At 39.4% G+C, this 26,713-nt stretch overlaps 2 protein-coding genes across 2 annotated transcripts; both read right to left on the minus strand.

Moving 5' to 3' along the window:
• Positions 1-858: 858 nt before the first annotated feature.
• Positions 859-9,262, minus strand: KRT28 (keratin 28; the record flags this gene model as incomplete). Its single annotated transcript, XM_081029528.1, has 8 exons — positions 859-1,001; positions 1,282-1,337; positions 2,052-2,269; positions 5,180-5,305; positions 5,386-5,547; positions 7,556-7,712; positions 8,269-8,351; positions 8,813-9,262. The coding sequence occupies 8 exons, from the start codon at positions 9,260-9,262 to the stop codon at positions 859-861; spliced, it is 1,395 nt and encodes a 464-aa protein (XP_080885654.1).
• A 7,377-nt stretch (positions 9,263-16,639) lies between these two features.
• KRT10 (keratin 10) lies at positions 16,640-20,968 on the minus strand (the record flags this gene model as incomplete). Its single annotated transcript, XM_081029509.1, has 8 exons — positions 16,640-16,956; positions 17,278-17,546; positions 17,919-18,136; positions 18,464-18,589; positions 18,684-18,845; positions 18,938-19,094; positions 19,462-19,544; positions 20,372-20,968. The coding sequence occupies 8 exons, from the start codon at positions 20,966-20,968 to the stop codon at positions 16,850-16,852; spliced, it is 1,719 nt and encodes a 572-aa protein (XP_080885635.1). The 3' UTR covers positions 16,640-16,849.
• Between the last annotated feature and the right edge of the window lie 5,745 nt (positions 20,969-26,713).

Here is a 26,713-nt window from a genome sequence, read left to right on the forward strand (position 1 = left end):
TGTCTGGGCCTTGGCAGAAAGTTTGCTGATCTTTGCTTAGAAAAATAGTCATTAACATGAGGCTTATTGCTGTGGATCTTTCCAGAGATCATCCTGATTATAAGGGGAGTGGTATCCTGGGAAGTATCTAGATCTCTAGAAGAGCTTGAGATAGGATCAAGGGCAAAATACTAGGAATGTGCCATCTACGGGCGAGACTTCTCAATCACAGGAGAATTTCTGAAATATTCAAGATTTGCCCGTGCATAAACAGACTCATAGAAACAGAGACCAAAGGGATAGTTGTCAAAAGGGAGAGGTGCGGAGGTGGGTGAAAAGGGGAAAGGGAATATAGTCAATAATATTGTGATAAGTTTGCATGGTGACAGATGATTACTAGAATCAGTGGGGTGATCACATAGTAAGGTATAAAAATGCCAAATCACTATATTCTACACCTGAAGCTAACATAGCAACCAATATAATATTGTATACCAACTATACTTATGTAAAAAAATTTGAATAGTGAGATTTAAAGATTATGCCTAGTAATGTTTAATATTTAAATGCCATGTGGTATTGGTTATTATTCAAAACTATAGTGAAAGGCAATTAAAATATGTTTCATAAGTGAATCAGACAGAAAAAAATCACAAATAATTATTAGTCATGAATGAATGGAAATGAGTGCACATCAACTTTTCTATTTATTTGAAAACAAACACCCAACTTCCTGTAAAAGTTAATGAAGAAAACAGGTATTTTTGCTAAGTAACTTGTCTTAAAGGGTAGAAAGTATTTTTATTATCTCCTTGATATTTAGAATAATGCAGTTGTACAGGATATTTCCCCACATTATTCCTTTCTCAAACATGACAGCTAGAAAGGAACCCTTTGTTCTGTCTTGCCATTGGTCAGTTTAGATGTCTTTTCTTCAATGGAGTGAATCCTCGATGAAAGAACTTTACCACGTTGATCTATCTCTTCAACCACCGTCTTTACCAGTGTGGTTTTGGGTAAATCTAGAAACAAAACATATGTGAATACACATATTCAACCTAAAAGATTACATGACAATGAGTTCCACTGCTGGTTGTAATATATTATTTGCATTTTTGATGAGGGAGAAGTATAGATTTATAATAATATTTTGGCGTAGTTTCATCCATTCAAAATAATACTATAAGTTCCAAACACTTTACTTAAAATTGCTTGAATATAGACTGTTACCATGGTGCATGATTACCATTAATGTAAAATGTAATGTAGTGCTGCAATAGAAATAGAACTAGATTTTATTACCTTTAGTTGAATTCCCTGAGCTTGCTAATCCAAAGCCCTTTGATTTGGAGCATGAGCTGTAAACAAACAAACAAAAATAGTTTATTTTTTTAACGTTTCTTTTTATCAGTTGAGAAATATTCACTGAATCAATAGGTGAACATGAATTCAAGGTGAACTTTATATGCCAAAAACAGATCTTGTAATAGTTTTTTATGAAGAAAGATATTAGCATTTTTTTGTGCAAGAGCTAAAAGTAATTACATGTTATGGAAAAAGAGGATATGAAACAATCTTGTTTCCATTCGACTTTTTAAACCCAAGAATTTAAAAGTTAAGGTGGATATATATATTTATATATTTATATATTCATATATATTCATACATATTTATATATTTACATATAGATCCTGAGGGTTTGTGCAGAGTACGTTTATTTCAGGGCAGCAATGATATTAGGAATGAACTGAAAGATGGATAAAACCTGGGAGGTGGGGTGGGGAGAATTTTGATACCCACAGTATTTAAATACTTAAATGCCACAGTGATTGACATGGATGATAAATGGGGGCTTCTGCAGGGTTGACTGGGGTCATCCAAGGCAGATGAGAGAGAGGCAGTGATGTACAAAATATGGAAAAGATGACTGCAGGGGCAAGAGGTGGACATGCTTTTCTACTGCAGGAATAAGAAAAGGCTTGGAAGGCATGGAAGGGGAGTGGGCAGTGAGTGGATGGTTGTGGTTTAAGACAGGCACCGGTAGAACTGGATTTTCAAATAGTGTTACTTACTTTCCATCTCCATCTATCAGGTGGCAGTAGGTGTCAATTTCTTTTTCCAGATGGACCTTGATGTCCAGGAGTTGCTCGTACTCCAGTTTCTGACCCTCGGTCTCAGTTCTGACCTGGTGCAGCTGCTCCTCCAGGGCCCCGATCTGAGCCTGGATCTGGGCCAGCTGCGCACAGTAGTTGCCTTCGGTCTCTGTCAAGGAGCACTCCAGGGATTGTTTCTGAGGACATAAAAGATGTCAGAGCAAGGGATGATGCCACTTTGGAAACTATGTAGACCAGTGTTTCCAAGCAAAAGGCAGTGCCGCTCCCTGGACAAGTTTTGGTAGGGGCCAGGCACACGGAACGACCTGACATGGGATAAATAACCCTCTTCCCACAAGACTTTTGAATGTTCCAATGGACATTCATGATATTTAGGTAAAATTCCATATTTTGACCAACCTATACATTAAAACACTTTTTTTGGAGTAACACAATAAGAAATCAAAAGAAAATACTTTTGGGGGGTAGCAAAATTATAAAATTACATATTTATTTTTGGGTTGCTTGTTTTTTCTCGATCTTATTCTGCTACTATCCCCACCACTGTTCTAAGAAATTTTGTGTTGTTGTTTCTTTTTCTAATCCGTCCTCAATTTTTAATTGTCAATCAAAGGCCTTTTCTTAAGCACTGGAGATCGAATGAATGCCTTAACAGGGGCGAGATTTCAAGACAAGAGATATATTTCACAACATAGTACAAGTCATTATTTCAACACTACTCATGAATATTATACCTCCTCATTTCCACTTCCGTAGTCTGTAATTTGTCTTGTCATGTGATTCCCTACTTCAATTAAAGTCATTTTCCTCTTTCCCTTTATCATATATAAACACATCTGGGTGGTTATTACTTCTTCTGATATTGGTTATTATCCGAGTATCCACCCCCACTCCACTCTTTCATTTTCCTTTGCTTGTTGTGTGGAGCAGCTCCTGATCTTACATTGTTTAAAATAAAACTTACTTATCAAAGGAATGTGTAAGCCTCTGTCTCTTTCACTATATGTGCTAGTAGTAGTTGGGCCCAGTATTTACATAGAAAATATATTATTTAAAAATAGTTTTATTTTCCCTTTTTATTGCAGTTATGCCATTACACTGGTTTTGCATTTTTTGGTGTGTGTATTGCTAATTATATTATCTATTGACTTCATTCTAGGATTGTAAAAAGGGAGTTATAAAATATTCGTCACAACAGGCAAACCTTGGGTCCAGCAGGCTGACCGGTACATTACATGGGTGGTGCTGGGTTCTCTGGGGACAACGGAGTGGAAGGTGAGCAGGATGGTAATGTGGAGGGTGAGGCAGCAAGTGGCAGGACGTCAGTGAGCTGTGTGCTTGGCTGTTTAACCTTTAATTTTCCTGATGAGGTGTCTTCATGTGGTCTTCCTTTTAAGGTTACTACCATGTTTCCCCCCAAATAAGACCTAACCAGAAAACAAGCCCTAGCATGATTTTTTTTAGGATATCCCCTGAACATAAGCCTTAATGTGTCTTTTGGAGCAAAACCTAATATAAGACCCGGTCTTATTAAAGCAGAAGGGACAGCATCTCTATCTCACAGTCTTCTGCTCTAAAGCTTGGCTTGTAATATGTTGGTGCAAAAGTAATTGTGGTTTCTGCAATTATTTTTAACCTTTTAAACCACAATTACTTTTGCACCAACCTAATAGACCTAATAGAAAGAGGACAGGGTGAACTTGGGAGTTTGAATGCTACGGGAAGCATATGAAACCTTTCTACATTTAGACAACTCCCAACTTACACATGATTTGTGTCCTAAACTATAGGAGATTGTGTTTAGAATTCATCTTATGACAAAAGTGTTTCAGGTACGGAAGTTAAGTTCTATGCCACCATTATTCTATAATTCATTACGTTGTGTGTTAAAATGGGCTTTTGATTGTGGATTATCTCATGACTCAAACTATAGTACTACCGGCTGCTAAGAGAACCTAACTACTTTCTAACACCATTGTTTCTATGTGAAAATGCTTAAATTCTGATTGATCTGAGAACTCAGGAATTTATTTCCTTTAATGAAATGAGAAGGAGGATTGGTGCTCAGGGTAGAGCATTAGGAACGGGTCCTCAGGGTTCTAGTTGTAGGAAAGAAGGGAATGGGGAAGAGAGAAGGGTTCCAGGAGCTCCAAGAGGCAAGGAGGGTCTCCGGTACCTGCCAGCAGTGGTGGCAAGAGTGAGGAGAAGAGGGGCACACTAATTAAGTTGGGGTTAATCAGTGGTAAAACAAGTCTCCAATCTAAATACCATATGTACGGTAAGAAAGGACCGCGCCTTTTTAGGGTGGCTAACCCAAAATAATCTTCCTTTTGTTTTGAGTCATGTTTTCTTTCTTGGCTCACTGTACTCATTTGTATAATAGTGGCTCTTGCTGTGTGTTACAACCTGGTGTCCTCAGGGAGTAGGAAACCTTTGACGCAGACAGGGACTCCTTGGGCCACGGTACATGCCGGTAATTTTCAAAATCAAGCGTTTTGGGTACTGCCAGCTCACACTCCAGAAAGGAAGCTGGCTTTCGTCCTGGGTTGTTTCCATGGTAACCTCTGAAGTAATTGGCGTGGCTCTGGGGGTGTGTAGGAGGATGGGCCCTCTGCCCTGGACACGGGGTGAAGAGGCTGATGGATGGTGCTCCTATCGATCAGATACGTACCCTCTTTTCCTCTGCCCCATGAAAAGCACAAAGTGGCTTCTAATAGGCTTTCATCACTAGTAGGAAATCCTGGTGACACTAGCTTGGCCTTGCATGGCCGCCTGACACTGTAGGCCTGCCACTTAATTTTCGGATGGAGCCATACTGCACCTGCGTGCTGCTCAGGGCTGAGACGAATGACCTGGGGGAAGGAACTAGTTCATGACATGGACACGGGGCACCTGCCAGGAACGAACTCCTCCGCGACCTCAGGGAGGAAGAAAGCTCTGTCTGTCTCTCTTTCTGAGTGTCTCCCTGTCTTTCTTGCTCCCTCTGTGAAGTGTTTGTAGGTAAAGCTGTAACAGGGAAAAAGGGAAGAGTTTCAGTTTGACCGTTTAGCATCACGAGATCCAGGCTGACCTGCTCTCTCACCTACCGTTGCCAGAAGGGACTGCAGCTCGATCTCCAGGGTCTGCAGGGTGCGCTTCATTTCGGTCAGCTCGGTCCTGGCCGAGGTGGCCGCGCCCGCGTCGTCGGAGATCTGCTGCTGCAGGGTGGCACTCTGCAAGGCCGGGCGCGAAGGGGTTAACCGGGTCTGTCCCCACCGGGGGGCGTGGGCAGGGCTGGGTGCGCGGCCCTCACCTTCTCGTGGAACCAGGCCTCCGCCTCGCGGCGGTTCTGCTCCGCGAGGGCTTCGTACTCGGCCCGCATGTTGTTCAGCAGGACCGTGAGGTCCACGCCGGGCGCCGCGTTCATCTCCACAGTCACGTTGCCCCCCGCGGCGCACTGTAGGGCCTTCATTTCCTGGAGCGAAAGATGAGCCTGACTTTAGGCGCCCTTTATGTTCACCTGCCGGCTGAGAAATTTCCTAACGTGTTATTTACATCTCAAAGTCTGTGCTTTAGTTTCGAGTGTACACTTCAAGGCACAAGACTTTTTTTTTTAAACGGACTTATTCGATCCATCGGCGTGCCAATCATCTGTTCCCTTAGTTATCGGTTAATCAAAACAACCACAACCAACCCCACAACGAACAACAGTCACAACATCTCCAAAGAAGTGTTCTATTCTTTTCGATGAGAAGGGGCTACAAAGACCAGAGAGTTATTAAGCACAAAGCCATTGACTAAATGTCAGGGAGCGCTGTTGTGGATGGGAGCCGTGGGAAAAACGAAAATCCCTGCCCCTCGTGGAACTCTCATCTGAGGGACAACAGCTAACGTGTTAATACCAGGCATTGTGCTAAGCAGTTTACGTGCATTGACTCATTCACTTCTTTTAGCATCTCTATGTGGTAGGTACTATTATTAGACTTATTTTATTTTACAGATTGGGGAACTGAGGCACAGAGAGGTTAAAGTAATCACCCAAGACTCTTAGTACTTTAAAAGGCTGGGATTCAAACACTCTGCGATTTGAACACGATAGGTACTCTGGTTCCATTGTGTCTGCTCTTAGCAACTACGCTCTACAGCCTGTGTGTGCTAGGATATGTCCCAAGTGGAATCATTAAGTAGTCTGACCCAGTCAAAGAAAGGATTTCTGGACAAATCAACCTATCAGTGATTTGCACTTAGCTCTTTAGGTAGTTGACCTTTTTCATTTGTACCTGCTTTTGATGGGTTGGTGTTTCTGCTTTCTTGAACCATATTTTTATGACCTTAGATCAGTGGCTTTCCAGTATCCACCAAGAGCACAAGGTTTACATTGCCCAAGGAGAACACTGATTATTTCCATATGTTGGGGGTTTTGTGTAAGAGTTCATGTGAAGAAAAATTCCTGGTGTTATAAAAATTTGAAAATTGAATTGCTTGAAGTTATCCTAGGGACGCTGGTCACTGGTGAGTGTGGTAGGTATGACACTCTCAGGAGTTGACATTTGAGTGGCTCTTATTCTTACCCTCAGTACATTCAGAGGCACCTTCTTTTGGTTAGTGTGTCTTTAAGGAGGACAATGAATCCTGCTGCGATCCTGACCCCACCCTGGCCAGACACCTGTGGTTGCTATGTCTTCTTTTCTGGGACTGTTTTTTTTCCTCTGTAATGCATGGGTTACTTTTTCACTTTCCTGCTAATATTCTTGGGTGGCCCGACTTTTCCAGGCCTCTGCTCTGGGACACTCTTTCCTCTCCCGTTTCTCTTTTATTTTCATTTTTCCTTTTGAAATTTTCCCTTCTCTTTCCCTCTCCCATAATTTTCTTCTTTGGGGCAAGTAGATTTGGTGTTTTAGCCATTTTTAACCAATGATGAGGCACACATATCCTGTCTTAAGTTGTTTTCTGAAAATTTGTCATCCATGGTTTTGGAGACTTTGCAATTACTTTTGGGATAATAGTTTTCTTAGGGAAGTTCCTTGGTGTTATATGACAAATAATGGGGTTATTATTGTGCAGGGTTCAACATTAACGTAAACCCAGACTCATTAAGTAGAGAAAACATTAACATCTTCCTGGTCAGAGAGATCTTTTGTGAGAAGATTGACCTCATGATAAGTCTATGTGAATAGAAGAAATAATATAGTGAAAAGAAAAATGATTGCATTAATACAAAATGAATGTATTATTATTCAGAAGGAAAGACTATTATGTCAGTCTAAAAACTGGAAGGCTACAGATCAAATTGTTAACATTTATTAGCTTGGGCGATGAGATTAGAAGGGCAGAGTGGGAGAAATGAAATTCTTTCTTTACATGCCATGGCATTGTTTGAATTATTATAATGAGCATGAATTCCTATTGTAATTTAATGGTTCCCCTCAACAGACTTAAAATGTACAGCATTGTGATGTGACTAGAAGTAAAGCTTCTCCTACCTCTTCATGGTTCTTCTTGAGATACGTCAGCTCTTCACTCAGGGATTCGTACTGTAGCTCCTGGTCGGTCCTGCAGAGCGTCAGTTCATCCAGGACTCGCCGTAGCCCATTGATGTCGGCCTCTGTGTTTTGATGAAGGGCGAGCTCATTTTCATACCTTGGGAGGCATTAAATGAATATCAGCACAGGTTGAGACTACCACAAGAGATGGAAAAATAAAACCTCAACAGAAAGTTAAAAATTGAATTAGGACTCTAAATATCATGAAAATATACAAAAGAAAGCCCTTCTCCACTCTACTCACCCAATTCTGTGCAGGATAATCTGCAGATATTTAGTCACACAAATTCCAATGGCCTATGCCAATTAAATCACAATATATCTCTTTAGAATTTTATCTTAATATTTTTACTTAGTTAACAAATAATTTACAAACATCTACTTTATTCTCGGCAGTGTGCTAAGCAGGCATAGAAATACATTGATATTTTGTCCCAACAACATAATGAACATGTAGAAATTCTGAGGATAGCTGATGGAAACATTATAACATGCTTTGTATCGTATTATAGTATTATAACATGTGTTACTTCCTTCAATCTCTTAGGCTATAGTTTATTCTACTTGGCATGAAATTGAAATTGAAAATTTTATTTAACAAATAAAATAGATAGGAAACTTTTTCTAGAGCATGATTATTTTCTATCACTTACTTTAGCCGGAAATCATCAGCAGCCAGTCGAGCGTTATCAATCTGCAGAATGACGTTAGCATTAGCAGTAGTGGAAGAGATAATCTAGAAGAAATCAAAAGGGAGAACACAGCAAATAAGTCTGCTTTTATATAATTTATTATTCAGGAAATAAAAAGTGCTACACAATTAAGTTTTTGCATAAAAATCTGACTTCCTTCAGTAACAACCAAAATGCTTAAAATTTAACTTATAAAAATTACAGATATGGTTTCGTTTCTTCTCTATACTCATATAACTTAGAATATGATACTTTCTTATCAATGAATATATTTCAAAATAAACAATAATGGAATTAGTAACACTTAAGCTACATTGAAATTCATGAATTAAAGTGCCTATTTTTGACTACTAGGAAGAATAATTTATCAAAATAAATAATTAGTAAATGCAATATAAATTACAGGTAACAGTTATGAAGCATTTCCTATTGTAATTCTATGCTTCTTGTTAGGTAATTGTTAGTTGTAAATACTCGGAATAGTACCAAAATTGTGATTTCTCACCTTATTTTTAAGATCTTCGATCGTTAAGTGATATCTGCTGTAGTCGTGATCAAGTCCACGGCACGATCCAGGACCGTATTTTTCATACCAACCCTTGATTTTTCTCTCTAGTTCAGCATTGGCCTCCTCCAGAGCACGTACATTATCCAGGTAGGATGCCAGGCGGTCATTAAGATTTTGCATGGTCACCTTCTCATTCCCAGAGAGGAGTCCCCCTTCACTTCCAGCAAAGCCGGCACAAGCAGCATTTCCAAGGGCACTACCAGCATGGTTCCCACCAGAAACACTGCCCAAGCCCCCTCCCAAAGCACAGGAAAATCCACTTCCAGCAACAGAGCTGCCACATGCATTGCTACCTGCAAAACCTGCACCTCCACTGGGTGGTCTGACAGATCCAGTTCCAGACCATAAGCAAATACGCCTGGACCCACTAGAAAATCGGAGAGACATAGTAGTATGAGAAACGTTCGCCTCGTCTGTGGACAGCTGTAACTTCAAAGGAGAACAGAGTATTGTGTACTGATGGTTTCTTTGGGCTTTTATACCCAATTATTGGGGTGTTTCTATTTGAGTAATGCATGCCAAAAGAAAAATGGTATCATTGAGATTAGCATGAAATTATGCATAATTGGATGATTTACAAAAATTAATGTCTATCATCCCTAACTATTGCTTCAGGGTGTTTGTTATCTTGAATATAATAGGGCTCATTCTATATTAAGTTCATTATTTTAACTTCTAATTTTGAGTGAGTAATCCTTTACTTTCATCTAGACCTGAAGAATATACCATCATTATCTGGCATAGGATGTTATAAAGTTTTAAAAGTTAAGTAAGACTGTAGTCGGGTACTATCAACTATAGTTGGGTCTTAATTACCAGAGAGGTATATAAAGAACCATTAACAACAGAAACACATATTTTACACCACCAGAGCAGGACAAAAGTGTTATTTAAAAAAATATATGATCCCGGTATCTTCTCTGGTCTTACCATGATTATGACATCTATTAATTACCTTGAACAGTGACATAAATATTGACCAATTCCTTTATTTAACATGTATAACTACTACGTCTAGTATTCAATGTTAAATGCAAAAATGAAGACATGATGCTAAATAAATGCAGAGATGAAAGAGATATGGTTACAATCTTTAAGAAATGTATGGTCAAGACTAGATAGGGGCTGGATCATCTTCAGCCTTCTGTGCTAGTCTAAAGAATTTGGAATGAATCCTAAGTAAAAAGCAGAGGACAACATATCAGGCTGAAATGAAAAAAGAGGTCAATTACAAGGTTAGGACAAAGGTCCTGCTGGGAAAGATAAAGGGAGGGATGGAAAACAGAAGAGGTTGGGAGGATATGATCATTGATTGAATTTGGAGAATAAAGAAGAGTTGGGGTGACTCTTATGTAATTGATTAGGTAATATTCTGGGATCCCATAAGGTTAACTGAGATAGGGAATATAGGAGGAGGATAAGACTGACTTTAGTTTTGGACCAGTTGGCTTTAAGGGACTGATGGAATGTCTCAGATGAAGTTGACTAATAAGAAGTGTGAATGTGTAGCGTAAGAGCATGGAACAGGGAAAAGTACCTGACTAGCAGTGAGTGAAGGGATTGTCAGAAATAACTGAGGGCCCAAGTCTCATTTGTAATGACATTCACAATTCTATTTGAAAGTTATCCTGGTGTAGGAATAGAGGAGATGTGATTAGACTGATGTATGTTTTGGGGTTTGAAGACAGGTTCAGAAAAAGGAAAAAGTACTAAAGAAGTTTCCGGTGTTCTTGAGATACAGCTGAGGTGATAGACCATATGGTCATATACAAGGAAGGTAATAGGACCAGAGGGACAGAGTCACTGAGGAAAAAGACAAAGGCTGAGTCATTGGGCATGTTTATATGGTCATGGAGCAGTCAGAGTACGAGCAGGAGATTGATAGATAGAAGTGAAGGAAGATGGGTTAAAGTTGGATAATGGAAGCTAGAGTTTAGAATTTTAAAGTAGGCACAACCCCAGATCTTGACAAAGTTCAGTGAGTAGTCATAGGGACTGGATCCAACAGTCACTGGAATAAAAGGTCAGAAGTGGACCGACCTGAAAGTCACTGGATTTTAGGAGGTTAGGTTTAGGAGTTTAGGAACTATTAGATTAAGGTGTTAAATGATGGCAGGAAGTGGAAGAGAAGTGGACTGTGTGCCAGGCACCAAAATTATTGGGTAATGAGAGTGTGGTGAGAGGCAATTGGATGTCATTAGCAGCTTCAAATGAAGAGTTTTAGTTTAAGAATTAAATGATATGAAGCTGGATGTGGCATTGGGGATCAAAAGAATACAGATTCTGCCTTGAAATCTGTATATTAGGTATGAGGAAGTGGAGTGGGAGTGGAGATAAGGGAATGGGGAGAGAAGTAGAAGGGGAGATGGAAGAAAGGGAAGATAAAGGGTGAAGAGAGAAAAGGAAAGGAAATGGGAGAGGGAAAGGATGTGGGAGGGAATTTAAGGGTGGAGAGAAAGATGGGAATGGATATAGGGAATGAATGATCAGTTTCTGATAGAAAAAGTTCCTAGGCCAATTTAGGAGAAAGGTACATTGAATGGTTAATGATTTAAAAAAAAAATCTTTTCAGTTGAGCTCTTTTTACAGGGAGCCCTTCAGAAAGGGTTAGGATAATTGTCAAAATGTGGATAAATAGGGTTTCTACCTCATAAGTTTGTTGAGACATTAAAAGAGATCACGTTTAGCAATTTGCCCGGCAAATGAAAAACTGTCAGCTGTTATTATTATTGTGTTACACAGTGTGTGTGTGTGTGTGTGTGTGTGTAGGGGTCTGGGGAGGTCACGCTGAGAAGAAAGGTGAGGTGAGCAAGGAGAAGTGACCTGAGAAGCCTCCTTCTGAGGCAGTGGCAAAGAGCGGGGGTGAAGAAGGTGGAGGGGGATAGGAGGAACTTGGACTTGACTGGTTTCAGGTTCTGTGGTGAAGCCAGGTATAAAGTTGTTTTGCTACCAGGATAGTCAAGGTGTCTCTTGGAACCATGTTGGCACAAGAAGTATGAATCCTGGTGAGCTGGTGCTGTGACCAGCACCAGCATGGCCTTTAAATGCATCTTCTAGGCACAGCTGTAAAATCTTTTTAGAGCTGCAAAGAGCTTTAGCCATCACCTAACTCAACCCCTTTATTTGGCAGGTGAGGCAACTGAGACCCAGAAACATTAAACAATTTTCTCAGAGTCACCAGGCACATGCCAGGTGAAGACTCGGCATATGTTCAAGATGGCCTTGACATTCTGGTATCATGAGTATACTTTAGACATACGTGCTAACATGAATACCTACATTATGTGTTGCCATCAATGGTCTTAACATGTCGTATAAATTGCAAGATTATTCTTTTAATTAATTTATTGAATTATTGAATTAAAATATGAAATAGAATATTAACATGTAAGGAATTGTAAAATCTCTTCAGTGCCTGATTAACTGTAAACAATAATTAGACAAGTTGTTGGTGTAATGTGTCTATATCCTGTATATATAAAGAAAATATTTCCAAAAGAACATTTTGTGACAGAAAAGGAAAGAAGCTGTTTTTTAAAAAAGCCTACGTTTAAATAAGTGGTTTTTCCTTTCAGTCAGCATAACCCCTGGCAATCCCACTTTGTTATCCACACTTGCCCCTGCCCTCTATTTCCACCAGGAGGCAGTGTTCACCTTCAAATGGATGTTGCTTAGGTCTGAACCTCCACTTCACCCTGGGTCCCACATGCCTTCAACTGGAGATTATTCAACTCCTGATAAGAAGTAATCTCAATATTGATCTTTCCAAAGTGCCAGAGTGCAGTGAATATAAAGACAAGACTTCCTTACATTTATGTGATACTTTACAGCTTCCAAAGGGATTTCTTGTATCTCATCTGAACCTTTCAATGAATCCGGGAATTGTGAAGAAAGGCTACTTTCCTCTGATTTAAGATGAGGAAATTTATGTTTCTTATAACAACTTATGTTTCTTATAAAACTTATAATAACATAAAGGAAACTTTAATAAACACCTACTATACACTAGGCAGTGTACTAGTAGCAGGGGATACAGAGGGGAAGAAAATATATGCCTCCAAAGCTTTCATTGTGAATAATTCTGCTGTAAACATGGCCCCTGATTTCAATACTTTTGAAGCCAAACATGCTATTGCTGGATCATATGGTAATTCTATTTTTAAGTGTTTTAAGGAACCATCATACTGTGTTCCACAGCAGCTGTGCCATTTTGCATTCCCATCAACAGGGTACAAGGCTCCCAATTTTTCCATATCCTTGCTAACACTTGCCATTTTATATTTTTTGATAGTAATTATCTTAATGGGTGTGACGTGGTATCTCGTTGTAGTTTTGATTTGCATTTCCCAAATGGTTAGTGACATTGAGCTTCTTTTCATGTGCTCATTGTCAATACCACACCTGCTTTTATCTTTACAACAACTGTTGTTCAATCTATCAAGATGCATTTTAATACCATTTCGTTTTCTAGTTTTCCCTTAAAATTTCCTACTTTATAAAACTTTACAAAAGCCCCCTCTATAGATCAAAACTTTTAATGAGGGGGGCATTAGCTTGGTCAAAATTCAGGTAGCCTTTGAATCTATTTATTCAGATTTTCCAACCATTTCTCCTAAGATAACTTATTCTGAGTAGGAAAGGCTAATGAAAAGCTTAAGTATGTGTGTTTGTTTTTGCTAAAATCCTAAAAGACAAATTTTTCAGAACACTACCCAAATCCTTCCCCAAGGTTATATCCAATATTTATACCAATTAACAAGAATTCCATCCTTTTCTAAGGGGTCGTAGGCTGGAAAGATCTCTTATTCAGTGTTGGGATGTGATGGTGTATTTTTATCTAAAGACATTGAGGATGAATGTGACAACTCAGAGTACTTCCTCCTTTGGCGTGGCTTTCTGTGGGACAACCTGGTTCAAGAAGTATCCTTGAAAAAAGATATGTTTTTTATACCTCTTTTCAACACTGGATCTCTTTTGTAGTAACTTATCTCTCTTTGTCTCACAGTGACACAGCTTGGATAGTTTGCACCATGAACACGTGACCACAGCTATAGGTTTTAGGGATGGTCAACTATCTCAAACCTTTGGGGCAATCATCTGGTCCTTCTCATTAATTTTCACAAACCTTTCGCTCTGTATTATTGGACCTCAGGGTCACAGGACTAGATTAGTCATAATCCTTTGTGACACTTCCACCGCTATTCCTGCTGTCTGGAATTTAGTTTTGCAGCCCTAGGACAGCAACCTGGCCTGTTCTCGACCCCCTTAGCAGAGGATGTTAATGATCACCTACTCTAACAAGTTATTGTGATGCTCATATTTATCTTTGGGGAAACTAAGTTATTTAACCAATAAGCATATTTCTTTGAAAATGAACGGAATACTATTCCTTTAGTATCTACTCAATGGTAGGCATTTTTCTAAGGGCTTGGTAGGTATTAACTCATTTTATTCCCACAAAAATCCCGTATGAGATAGTTATCATCTCTACTGTATAGAAAACAGACTCAGAAGGGTTAAAGTAACTCATCCAGAAGTTATATGATTTGTAAATGCTAGCGCCAGGATATGAAGTCCAGGAATCATGATGTTGAAATGCATGCTTTTAACTACAAATGAGCTCTTTCCCTAATTCCTACTCTCAAGATGCAATCTGGGTGGTAAATACTGTTTGGACCTTAATTAACCTCACTCAAGCTATTTCCCCTATAAAGCTGACTATAAGTTATTTCTCCATGCCCAAGCAAAATATCAAGCCACCATGAACATCAAGGTCAGGGTGTAAAGCTTTAAGACCTATAGCAGCGTAAGGCAAAATCTCTGGAGAAACAAGTTTTAGCTGTTTAGTAGGATTCCACATAAACTCACAAAATTGCCCCTAGTGTCTTTGGACACTGTCCTGCTTAAACAGCAGGACTCAGTGACAAGTTTAGAATCTGAAGAATATGCACAATTTTTTTTATTAATGGCTACATGATAAATCTATGTATCAGAAATAGTGACCTGTACAGTTAACAAATTTTACTGTAAATATTAAAGTCCTTGTTAAAACTGTTAAGACACAGTGTTTATTAAACTGCAGTTTCAGAGTCCAGTAAAAAAAAAAAGTAGTTCTTTTTGTCAGTTTTATTGAAATATACTGATGTAAAGCATTGTACAAATTTAAGGTGTACAGTATGATTTGACACATATATTTTGCAAAAACGATTACAATAAGTTCACATCCATCAAGAAAGTAGTTCTTTATCAGAGAGGATTTAATATAAATACTTGTTTAATTAGATATTAGAAGATTTAAAAGGTAAGAAGACAGGACCACCATGATTGACCGTTCAGGAATGAAGGTTTGGCTCACCACCCAACCAGATAAAGAACTCTGACCTGCTGAGAACCTGGCTTATGCATGGGTAGAAGAGACAAAGCTTAATAACAAACAGAACTATCTATAAAAACATTTATATTTGTATCAAATCAGTGTTACTGAATATGAAAACATTTATTTCTTCAGAATAAGGAGAATGGGCATCTCAGATTATGGAACAAGACTCTAGGTCCCAGAGACTTGGTTAACTTTGTCGGACAATGTTTTAAAAGATAGTGTTTTTGAACAGCCGTCAGTATAAAAAGTCAGTAGGTGCTCAAAGCGTCCTAACCCAGCAGGATTTTACAATGTAGCATGTTGAGACGTCAACAGTGAACCTTAGAAGAGTGACCCACCAAAAGAGTGGCTGGCACATATAAAGAAGGACATAGGAACTAAAGTGAAGAGTCTGAACTATGGTAATATTTGGTGCCAGGTAGTTCATGGAAATTTGACTACTGGGAAATCCATTCATATTGAAATAGAGCTTCAGTCACCAATTTGGGGTATAGACCATAGGGTTTACATAGCAGGAGTCCCAAGCAAATGGCCTGGGGATCAGGACTCAGGTCCTGGGGAAAACTGGAACTCCAATCAAGAAGGATATTGAGGAATGCTACTTAGTGGACATGGGTAATCCAGTAACCCACCAGGGAACACAAGGTTGTCTTAGGGGTACAGAATAACTCCAGCCCTTACCTATCCCATATACTGGCAGAATACAAAGTAATGTCAGTCAGGTTCTTATTGGCTGAAGGTTGTGCTGGGACTGACCCTACAAGTACCAGATCTTTAGTACTGATCACTGGGCAGGGATGGCAAAGACAGAAACCTAGAGGTGTCCTTTTGGTCGAACTGGCATCACCATGTCTTGAAAGTACTTCCCCTATTCATTTGATAAGACACCTAATAATTATGTGGGGGTGATATGATTTTGCTGGGCTAGAAAGTGTTGGAAGATATCTCTTAAGCAGAAGTAATATAGCAATGGGAAGAAAATACGGACAGGTAAATGTAAGAAGTAATCAGAAAATGTGAAATTTCCAATTAACTTTATCTTGGGAGTCTTGTTTGAGATATTTCAGAATTTCCAGACTTGTGATAATTTGAAGCTGGGAGTTTCCCACATATTGCATATCTTTAAGAAAGAGTACGATTGGGGACTCATGGTTACTTGACATTGGTTCAACATACCCACAAGATTAAAAAATGTACTCGGAGAAATCATAATGACAATAATTCTGTCTTCAGAATTTCTGGATAAATCAATCTTCAAATGCTATCGTTTACTAGTGTTTAAAGTTAAAAACATTATCTAATTTAAATAAAGACAATTCTGACCAAATTGGATAGTTTGCATCAGTTAGAAAGTTTATTGAAATTCATTAGTAAATGAGAATAGAAAGTTTTTCTTTTTTTTCCATTAAAGAACATATTCTGGTAAAGTGAAAAGAAGAAATACAGAAATCACAAAACACCTTTTAGACACCTTATTGAAGGAGTGAACCTGTTTCCACGGGCCATTAGGACTGACGTGTTTTCTTGGAGATTTTGTTTTTCATGCATCTGTATAAAATGGCCTGTACGAAGGGAGACTTTTCTCTTGATGTGGCTCAATAGTACTGTCGCTTGGTTTCCGATTCCACCATAGATGAAAGGACTCTCCCATCAGGTGCCACTTCTTCGATAATTGTCTTGATCACTCTGGTTTTGTCAGTATCTGTACGTAAATCACAAAAAGAAAAAAACAAATAGAATTTCGACTAAGCAATTTGCGGGGCCCTCACTAATTAGCAAGCAAAATTTTTAAAAGAAATACACACTAAATTAAAAAAAATTTTTTTTACATTGCTTAAAAAAAAAAAATCTGAGCAATGTTTTTAAGGGATAGCATTTTAGATCATGCCATTCTTCCCTTCAAGATTGGTATCAAGAGTAGATAGTTAAAAAATGCAAGTGGTAACTTTGTCTAAGATTTTAACTTCTTTAAACAGCTTCTAGAGCTTAAAAAGCAACAAAAGTTAAAACGAATTCTTATTACCCCAGGTAGTTTCGGCTGACCTTGGTCCCTTAGATGAGGACTCTCCAGCGGACCCGGAAGAAGACTTGTGGCCACCACCGGAAGAGCCGCCGCCGTAGCCGCCACCGCCGCCGCCGCCGCCGGAACTTCCGCCGCCGTAGCCGCCGCCGCCACCACCGGAACTTCCGCCGCCGTAGCCGCCGCCGCCACCACCGGAACTTCCGCCGCCGTAGCCGCCGGAACTTCCGCCGCCTCGCCCGCCGCGATAGCCGCCGCCGCCGCCGCCGGAACTATTGGGAGTAAACGTCACACTCAGTTACCTCTGTCAATTGGAAGACGGTGGGTCGCTTTCCAGATCATTGTTACTTTAGAAAATAAATAAAACGTGTTTCGGCGAACCCCTCCCCTGCCAAGTATGTATTTAAAAACCCATTCTTTTAAAAACAATGTGACACACACACAACCCTAAGAATCATTCCCCCAATTTCCCAAATTCTTGGGCACTTGAGACTGGTTGCCTACGCCTTTTTCCGTCCCCTGCCTCCGCCCTTCTCCCTCATTTCTCCCATTCTCTTGCATTCCCTTGGATTTTGGGAAAGCCTTGAGACTTGGAAGGTTGAATAAAAGCAATCGGGAGAAATTTAAAAAAATGTTACAGTTACCTTCCCTCTCCTTCTAGCAGGCTGCGGTAGGTTTGAATTTCGTTCTCCAGTCGGATCTTAATATCTAGGAGTTGCTGGTACTCCGTATTCTGGCACTCGGTTTCACCGCGAATCTGTTGTAATTGTTCTTCCAGAGAGGAGATCTGGACCTGAATCTGGGAGAGCTGCACACAGTAGCGACCTTCTGTTTCTGCCAAGGAGGCTTCCAGGGATTGTTTCTGAAAAGAGCCGAGAATACATTGTGGCTTAACAGCACTATGGTTCAACTGAGTGCAGTGAAGCTTATTTAATAACTGAATTAAGACATCGTGTAGAAGCATAAAGAAAATGAATAGAACTTGTGTTTTACATTTAATGGCAGCTTTTCCGTTTCAGTACTTTTAGATTAATGCCCGTAATACTTTTTTTTCCCCATTAACAAAGAGCTCCCATTTTATTTTTCTTTCTTACCCCTACCCTCCATTTCTGTTGTGTCGCATATTCTTACATGAACACGGACCTTCGTGTGATAACGTTGAAGTCGTTTCACAAGAGAAGGAACATACCAGGGCTATCTGGGACTGTAGTTCGATCTCCAGACCTTGAACAGTGCGTCTCAATTCAGTAATCTCACTTTTGTGGCTGGACATTTGTTCGATGTTACTATCAATTTCCGTAGTCAGTTCCTTGCTCTAGAGTATTAAAAAAAAAAAAAAAGGAAAAGATGAGCAAATTTGAAAGGATAACACACTTCCCTGGGCTTCACTATGAAGGATGGTGAATTACCTTTTCATTGAACCAGGCTTCAGCGTCTTTGCGGTTTTGTTCAGCAAGTTGTTCATACTGGCTTCTCATGTTATTCAGAAGTTGGGTCAGATCAACACCTGGGGCAGCATTCATTTCCACATTCACATCACCAGTGGACACATTCTGAAGGTCTTTCATTTCCTGTTTGAGGAACAGAGACGTTGAATGCCTGCACGGTGACCGCAATAAACCCTCTTTTGGCTGGGGGAAGTACATACAACTTTTTGCCTCACCTCTTCATGGTTCTTTCTCAGGTAGGCCAGCTCTTCAGTCAGGCTCTCGATCTGCATCTCCAGATCAGCCTTGGCCAGGGTCAGCTCGTCCAGCACCCTGCGCAGGCCATTGATGTCGGCGTCCACGCTCTGGCGCAGGGCCACCTCGTTCTCATACCTGAAAGAAGCATGATACAATTGCTGGCGATAACTTATATAAGGAAGGTGTACCTGGGCACAGACTATTTAAAAAGCAAATACAGAGTTCATATCATGGCAAAATTGATCATATACTAATTCACAGCGGGATATTAGTGATTTAATGCAAAGAAGCATAGCAGTTCCTTTAAAATACATTTTCTTCTTTTAATATGGATTGTCCCAAAAGGTAATACGGAAATTGAAAATTTCCCTGACAACTCCAATACTGTAACTTTGAATGAATTCAGGAAAATGCACATGCTATTTTGGGCATTCATGGTCATTGTTAAAAACAACTTGTGTAGTTTTTGGGGACAGTATTGTATCCCATTCACTTGGCTTACTTCAGCCTGAAGTCATCAGCTGCCAGCCTGGCATTGTCGATCTGAAGCAGGACATTGGCATTATCAGTTGTTAGATTAAGGATCTGGAGGAAAAAGCAAAGAAATCAGATATCAATACGGCTTTTAAAGTGGCATAGGTGAACTGCATTTTCATGTTGTTCTCTTGTAAAATCTTGAGGGAATATTTTTATTTTAAATGTGAAATAGTGCACACTTACCTTTATACATAAATTTGAGTCATTTGTTCTCTTGAAGATTCTATACTCTTCTGTTTCTATATCATCCCTTTCTGAAAACTAACTGGAATCACATAGCTGTGTTCCTGCATGTGCTTCCCTTTCTTTTATATTGTGTGATTTCCATGTTTTTCAGCCAACTTTTGACTGACTCATACCTGTCTCTGGTTTAATTTGTTATAAATACATATTCTAAGTTAATACACTGCAAGCTGGCATACAATAGTTACAATTCACAAGTCCCTAGAGTCAAGCCATATATCCCATTTCCATACCGGGGAGTTCATGTTTCTTGCCATGTTGGTCATGAGTACTTTTGTTTTTTTGGTCATCAGTACTATTTTGTTCTGACTCATTTAACAATTCTTTCAGTTTTTATATTTGTAAATGATCTACTGTATTTTCACTTTGGACTCATTATACATTAATTAAAACCAAAAAAATTGGCAGTAATTCGCCATCCTATAAGACACACAACACACTTGTTGGACGAAGATTGCAATGACCATATCCTTACAAGTACTTACCTTTCATGAGATTGGATTGCTTTTGGAAGCAAGAAAGTAACATAGACCAACAGTGAACAGGTACATCATGGTTAAGTTAAGATTGATCTATCTGAATTACATGGATGAAAAACAGGCTTAAAGTTGGATTTTTAAAATGCTCCTTACCTGATTTTTAAGATCTTCGATGGTTTGGTAGTATTTGTTGTAGTCACGAGGGTCTCGCTGGCTTGTTTTGCTATTCTTTTCATACCACTCTTTGATCTTGCCTTCTAGCTCATAGTTTGATTCTTCCAGCGCCCGAACTTTATCCAAGTAGGAAGCCAGGCGGTCGTTCAGATTCTGCATGGTTACTTTTTCATTTCCAGAGAGAAGGCCACTATCTCCTCCGAAGCCTCCCCCGCCAAAGCCTCCCCCACCAAAGCTGCCTCCGCCGTAGCCCCCACCGAAGCCGCCTCCGCCGCCGTAGCCTCCACCATAGCTGTTTGAGCCCCAGCCCCAACCTGAGCTACCTCCTCCATAGCCCCCACCAAAACTGCCCCCACCGAAACCTCCTTGCCCTCCTCCATAGCCTCCCGAGGAGCCCCCAAAGCAGCCTCCTCCAGAGCTCCCACGGCTAAAAGAGCCACCACTGAACCCGCCGCCCCCTGAGCTAAATCCTCCCCCCTGGGAGCCTTTGCTGCTCGAAATTCTGTGGGATGACCCTTTTCCTCCTCCACTGCGGGAGGAAGAGTATTGCTTGCTCGAGCTGTATTTAACAGACATGGTGATGCTCTTTAGCCCTGGGAGCGCCTGCTGCTACCAAGGACAGTGACAAGCCTTTATATACTGAGAAGGCGTGTCCCACATGTACTCCACTCTGCTTACTGGCATGGTTTCTTTCTGCCAATTTAGCATCTTTGGCTCCCGGTTGCATAAATTATCTTCCGTAATAATCAATCCCAATATGTATGGGTTTAAATTTGCCTTAAGATTAAACAGGAGGTTTGCTGTGTTGAAATTAAAAATGGGTGTAGTTCTGATGAGCATATATTTTGTTATGCCTTTTCACCTTTTGAAGAACATTGAGCAACTATTAAAATCCAGTTTGATGTCAGCACTCATTTAGGTTGCCCAGAAGGTTTGCAAAATTTCGAAAAAGAATTTTAGCTACAAAATTATGGTTAAAATAAAAATTTCCAAATTCATGTTTTAAACAATTTTGATTAATTGGAACAACAAATAGCTTAAAGTCTGCCAGAATCATGCTGTACGACAGATCTTTTGAAAAGTGTAAGCAAGAAAACACAACACATATGCTAAACACAGGGTCATCTCTCAGAATTTCGAGCAGCGAAGGCTCCCTCAGTGGAGGATTTGGCTCAGAGTGTGGGTTTAGCGGTGGCTCTTAGCCACGGGCACTCTGGTGAAGGCTGCTTCGTGGGCTCATTAGGTGTTCAAAAGTTGCCACATATAAAACGTTAAATCTATAAAAGCACAGTTTAGGGTGTGTGTGTGTGTGTGTGTGTGTGTGTGTGTGTGTGTTCATTCATATACATTTTCCAATTATACCATGCTATTTGTGATGCTGTACTTTTATAATCTCTGAAATAAGCTCCTGAGATAGGGATGGTGGTTATTATCTTGTTTATAAAAGAAGTCAAAGCTGAGAAAAGTTATGATTTTGCCTAAGATATATAATAGATGGTTGAACTGAGATTAGAACCGTCATCTTTTGATGCCTGGCTTTTGGCTCTTTCCTACTGTGTGTGTGTGTGTGTGTGTGTGTGTGTGTGTGTGTGTGTGTGTGTATTCTCTATTCAAAACCAAAACAAAACAAAATGATCTTGGACGCATGACAATATTGAAAGGGTAGACTATTTGGCACATACTCTTCTATTACTAATTGCTTTTACAAATGAAATTTATAGCTGCACTTTCCAGTTTATGAAAACTCTAGACTTAGTGTAGAAATAGTTTCTGCAGGGAGAGGGAGTATGGTTGGGAGCATAATGAAGAGTTGATTGCTAGAGTGGAAGTTACTACCCAACACACTGCAGCTCCTCCAACTTGTTAGCACCTGCAAGTGGGGCAGTAGTTACAGAAAAGTGAAACTGAGCCATGGGAATTGATCACTGGTGATAACATATAGTAGAGGAAGGTTATGATAAATCAGGATAAAAAAAAAGATTCCAGTCAGTTCCGAAAGGATGTTGAAGCCTTGATATTAATGAAAGCAATTTGAAAGGAAAACATTTTCAATTAGAGAGTTTTTGAAAGATTTTACCTGTAATTATCACAAATTTTGGATCTTGATCTTACCAGTTTTGCTTTAGTATTAGCCTTTAATTTTTTTCCCCTGGTGGGAAAATATAAACATCTCAGTCTATTTTCAATTAGTTAACAGGTGATATGAAGAGATCTGTTACAATCATGTTAAATCAAAGAATATGTGAAACAAAACCATTGCATAAAAACATATGGGAACAAATACACGTATAGAGAGTATCTGATATAGACTGTAACATTTAATTTAAGCCATATTTAATGTTAATTATCAAAGATTACTTATTGTACACTCTACAAATTGGTTCATCTTTATTTGCACTTTCATTTGTTGAAATCAGCTTTTGGCATGAGTGAAATTGTAATAATGCTACAGCTAAACTGGATGAAAATTTACGATTGTCCTAGTTTTGGCACCATTTACCCCTGATTGGCATAATCTATTGTAACTATATCATTGTTCTCAATTTTCATTGTGTTTCTATGCAGGGCACATTGATAGGAAGATGAATGAGATTCAATTTCTGCCCTTAAGAATCTTAACAGTTGTTAATACAATGCAGTGGAGGAGACCTAACACTTAAGCACTGTGTAAATGGTAAATGAAGTGGGAGGGAGGGGGATGGGGAGAAGTTAACATTTCCTGAACTTCTACTCTGTTCTAGATCATTTACTGTCCTTAACTCCTCCCCCAAATTCTCTATGGCAGGTATTTTTTCACCTCATCTCATAGCTGAAAAAAAACGAAGCTTTAGAAAGCTTTAGGAACTTGGCAAAGTAACACAGCTAGTTTATGCTAGAGCCTGGTTTTGAATCAGGCACTCCACCGAAAGTGTGATGAGTGAGAAGTCTTGTTGGAATGGGGTCACAGACAAAGTTCCACGGTACAGGAGGAATTCAAGTTGAGTCTTGTGAAGGATGAGGAGGATTTTTTTCACGTGTGCAGGAGCAGAGAGAGGACTCTTCAGGGAAGTGAAAATGCCAACAGGTGGAGACTAAATGGACTGGTTTGGCTGGAACAAATGATCCATATTAATTAATTTCTCTTAACAGATTTTATCGAGGACCTGCAAAATCCATAGGGATACATAGGCAACTAAGAGACAAGTCCTGCCCCCAGGGAATTTACAATCTACTTGGAGAGGCAAACAAACATACCCATGAATCAGAGATTATGTACTAGGGTAATCTGGGCTATTTGAGGTGTGGACAGCATGTTGAGAGAGTGCAGAGAGAGGTTCCAACAGTCTGGTGTGTGTGTGTGTGTGTGTGTGTGTGTGTGTGTGTGTGTGTGTCAATGAAAGAAGAGTTTGGAGGAGAAGATGAGGGTGGTTTAAGATGTGAATTTGAAGTACTAATACCAGGATATTCGTGTAAAATTAACTTTCAGCAGTTAGTCATACATAGGATTACAGTTCAGGAAAGAGATTAGAGGGGCAGCCTTCAGGATAGTTAGGATCCCTAAGGGAAGGAATTTAGAAAGAAATGAGCAGAAAGTCTAAGCCTGAGCTTTTGGGGACAGTCACATTAGGGTCTGGGAAGAAGAGCTAGAGAATAACATCGAGAAGGAGGGCATCTAGGACTTGGGAAACAGAGAAGAAGGATCATGGAAGCCCAGGGAGGAAAGAACCCAGATGCGGTGGAGTGGGCTCCAGAGAGACTGGTGAAGGAGAAAGGAGATTGAAGAAAGACTGTTGGTTTGGCAATTAGGAACCTTTGACATCTTTCCAGAGGGTAGGTTTAGTGGAGTTGTGGTGGGGCAATCCACAATGTATACCCAATGTTGGAATTGATGGCTTTGCATATCGTATTTTATTTTCCTGTATTCAGTTTATCAATTTCTTCTTTAATTGCTTCTGGATTTTGGGTCAAGGCCAGGATGGGTATAGGTGCTATTCTCATGGGGTTAATTTGGCTGGGACTCTTGAAGCATGTTATCAGCTTGACTTGCCTCACTGTTGGGATGTGGATCTTTCCTATTATGAGGAAATTATTTTGCTTCAAGTAAAATTCTCTTTTGAAGGTTCTAGTAGAAAATTCTGTTTGTCAGTTTCTTTCTCTGATTGAGTAATTGAGATATAATGAATAATTTAGGTAGTTGCAAAAAGATGAATCTGGTAATGCAGGTTATATCTCATGATGACAAGGTTGATGAGCTCAGTGTTTAACATTGTTTATTTATCACATAAAATTTTAGCATTAGACATTTTTTGCTTGAATGTTCTGTATTGGCAAATTGCTGAATGTGCCTTTGCGATTACCACCCATGGAGTCAAAGCCAACTGGAAAGTTGTACAACTGTTTGAAAGATTTGCTACCTCCTCCCAGTTAGCTGAGTAATTAGAACAACCAAGATAAGGCCCATACCTTCTCATTGGCAAATTTCTAAGATTTGAGTCTTTAAAATCTGAAGATACTCCCATATTACACAGTTTTTCTAAAACTTCTTGGGACTTCACTGTGATGGAAGCCACAATACTATGGAAACCGCATGAAGGCTTTTCAGTGTCGTGTAGCAGGGGGTTAAGTGAGGGGGCTCCAGAGTCAGCTCGTGTTACAATCCAGGCCCCATCACTTCCTGCGTGGCTTTGTCTCATCTCTAAAGTAGGAATAATAATTTTCCCTAGCCTATAGAGTGGTCATAGGAGATAAATGAGTTAGTAAATATACAGCCTTTAGAATAGTCCCTGGAATACATAGAATAAAGGCTTAATAAATGTTTTCTGTTATTGTTATTACTATTACTGTGATCTCTGTTTCTCAGAGCCTAACCCACTGTCTAACCCACAGTAGGCCAGCAAAATATGAATGAATGAAAGGATAAGGTTCGATGTTGGAAAATGGCTCGTGAGGAGGAGACTGGCCAGAGAGGAGAGCAGGGCAGGGGAGTGGTGTTTTATTGATAACTTTGTGATAAACCAGCCATCTGTTTTTCTCTGAATGATACCTGGTTTAATTTTTAATTTTATTCTTTTCTTTATCTCTTATATTTACCAATTTTGTCACCATTTCTTTTGTCATATCTGATGCCTTTGCTTCTCTTTGTCTCGTCCCACTGCAACTACCCTAATCGAGGCTTTCACCACTTCTCTCGTGGATTGCATCACCAGCTTCCGAAGGGTTTTCTTGGCTCCGTGCGGTGTCACTTGAGATCTATTCTGTTCACTGATGCAAGACGAATGTTCTTGACAAAGTGTCGTCATCGCTTCATCAACATACTCAAGCACCTACAATGGATTTCTCTTGTGGGTGGATTAAATCTTTTCAATAACTTTGCCCTACTCCATCTGTCCAACCTTGTGTTCCCTGCGGTGAGTAAGGGTGGTGGAGTGGAAACAGCAATGCGTTCTCCACATAAAGTAATTATGTGGCCTAGGGCAAGACACTCAGCCTTTCTGTGTCTCACTTTACTACCCTATAAAATATGAATAATAATAATAATAGTAAATATTAAAATATGTCTAATAGTAATAATGATAATAATAATACACAATCCAATGAAAACATGTGTTAACAATTCCTTTAAAAAACCCTAAATAAGCAAGCCTTTCTTTTAAATCTCGGCCGAGACAATGTGCCTTATCCTATTTTAAGGCCTTTGTTTGTTGCTCCTGGTTTGGAACGTCCTTCTTCTACTTTGTTGATTATTCAAATCATTCTACCTCAACTCCGAGCTCTGGCTTAAATGAGGTTTCTCACCATTAGTCTGGTCATGGCTGTCTCGTCTTTTCTTTCCTGTGTCCAAGCTAGTATTTTAGAATATGCTATTGATTATTATTCCCAATGCAATAAGATGTTGAAGTTCCTTTAGAGAAGGGAGGGTACCTTATACTCTTGCTGTAGTTGGTAGGTACTTAACTGTTCTCTGAATGTTTTCATATCACTTCAGTGCCTTTTCCCACTTTCTTTTCTTTGCCTTTATTTTGTTCCCTAAATTCTTCTGTGTTTTGGCAGTGGTGTTAGTTCAAAATTTAAATAAAGGCTAATTGAAGACAATTTAATTTTGTTTTAAAGCAAATTGTACCATGTACTTTTTAGATGTGAGAATGTTGTGTAAGAATGATAAGAAATCAAGATTCTGCATAGGTTACTTAAGATATATTAAAATACATAAAGATTTATACCTTAAAATAGATATTATATATAAAAATATATGAAAGATATATATTACATATGTAAAACAAAATATTATATATATGTGTATGTGTGTGTGTGTGTGTGTGTGTGTGTATTAGAAAACATTTT

The sequence above is a fragment of the Rhinolophus hipposideros genome, assembly GCF_964194185.1.
Source record: "Rhinolophus hipposideros genome assembly, chromosome: 20".
In the NCBI taxonomy this organism is placed as follows: Eukaryota; Metazoa; Chordata; class Mammalia; order Chiroptera; family Rhinolophidae; genus Rhinolophus; species Rhinolophus hipposideros.